Source organism: Orycteropus afer, unplaced genomic scaffold, assembly GCF_000298275.1.
Source record: "Orycteropus afer afer isolate SDZICR_OR568_19922 unplaced genomic scaffold, OryAfe1.0 scaffold00017, whole genome shotgun sequence".
Taxonomy (NCBI): Eukaryota; Metazoa; Chordata; class Mammalia; order Tubulidentata; family Orycteropodidae; genus Orycteropus; species Orycteropus afer.
The window spans coordinates 6860766-6861918 of record NW_006921604.1 but is presented as its reverse complement, the minus strand read 5'-3'; the positions used below and the strand labels follow the sequence as shown (position 1 = coordinate 6861918).

At 46.2% G+C, this 1153-nt stretch overlaps 1 protein-coding gene across 1 annotated transcript in view; it reads right to left on the bottom strand.

Moving 5' to 3' along the window:
- Nucleotides 1-472: 472 nt before the first annotated feature.
- The window catches only part of CNNM4 (cyclin and CBS domain divalent metal cation transport mediator 4), a 53828-nt gene continuing 53147 nt past the window's right edge, over nucleotides 473-1153 (bottom strand). The window contains exon 8 of the mRNA XM_042783522.1: nucleotides 473-670. Within this exon, the coding sequence (XP_042639456.1) occupies nucleotides 473-670 (198 nt within the window). The remainder of the gene's footprint in view (nucleotides 671-1153) is intronic.

The window sequence follows — 1153 nt, the reverse complement described above, 5'->3', positions numbered from 1 at the left end:
TTTCCATTACTAACTTCCAAGTAAGATTTTCAAATAGATATTCACTCTTATGATGACAAAAAAAAAAAACTTTTTTCTTTAAGAATTTACATATAAAAGTTTCTGACAAAAAAAAAAAAAAAACTTTTTTCTTTAAGTAAGTTCCTTAACCCTGTCTCCCCTCCCTGTTCCCTTCCCGAAATGATATTTAAAAAGAGGAGCAATGAGCCTTGTTTAGAAATTCTCTCAGTAAAAAACAGCGTTTGCTCATGGGAGCTGGCCCACTTCCCCAACCAGTCCAGGGCTGGGCAGCCTCTAACTCAGAGCTGTTCAGAGGTCCCTGTCAGAGGGCCAAATCCCCACAGGCTGGGGACCATTTGAATACTTAAGACGGCCATCTGCATCCCCTTTCTGGCCTATCAGGCTCCCTATCTTTATGTGGGCCCACTGGGGAGGCCCCCGCAGGGCTGGCGGGGGGCCCCAGGCCCTCCTGTCAGATAGCACTCTCGTGGGAGGTTCTGTGCAGCAAAGAGTTGCGTTCGTTGAGGAGCGTTGTGGTCTCATCTACTACAGGCAGCTCAGACTTCTCAGAGAGGTTCTCTGTGCAGAGGTTACACCCATCCATGGGAAACTGAGGGCAGTTCTCCATGCGAGAGGCCAGCAGCCCATTCTGGTACTGTTGCCGGGTGATCTGCAGGAGGGAGGAAAGAGGTTCACAGACAGCAGGCACAAGGAGACAGAACTTGCCATGATTATTTGGGGAAGTGGGGTGAGTACTGAAGCTGTGAGCTAAGAATACATGGCATGATCAAGTGGAGTCTCCAGAAATCCTGTCACAGGGGACATCAAAGCTCAGTTGCCATAACATACTACACAGAAACATCATTCTCTATCCTACTTTGCTGAGTAGTGACTGGGGTCTTAGATGCAATGATGGGTCTCTCCTCACCCAGAGTAAAGAAGAATGAAGGAAACCAAAGATAAATGAAAACAATTAGCCCAGAGGACTGGTAGATCATGTGATCCTCAACCTATATGACTATGAGACCAGAAGAACTAGATGGTGCCCAGCTACCACTGTCAACCACTCAGAGGTGGGGATCACTACAGGAGATCCTGGATAGAATGGGAGAACAATGTGGAAAAAAACTCAAAATCCTAAAAAAAAAAAAAA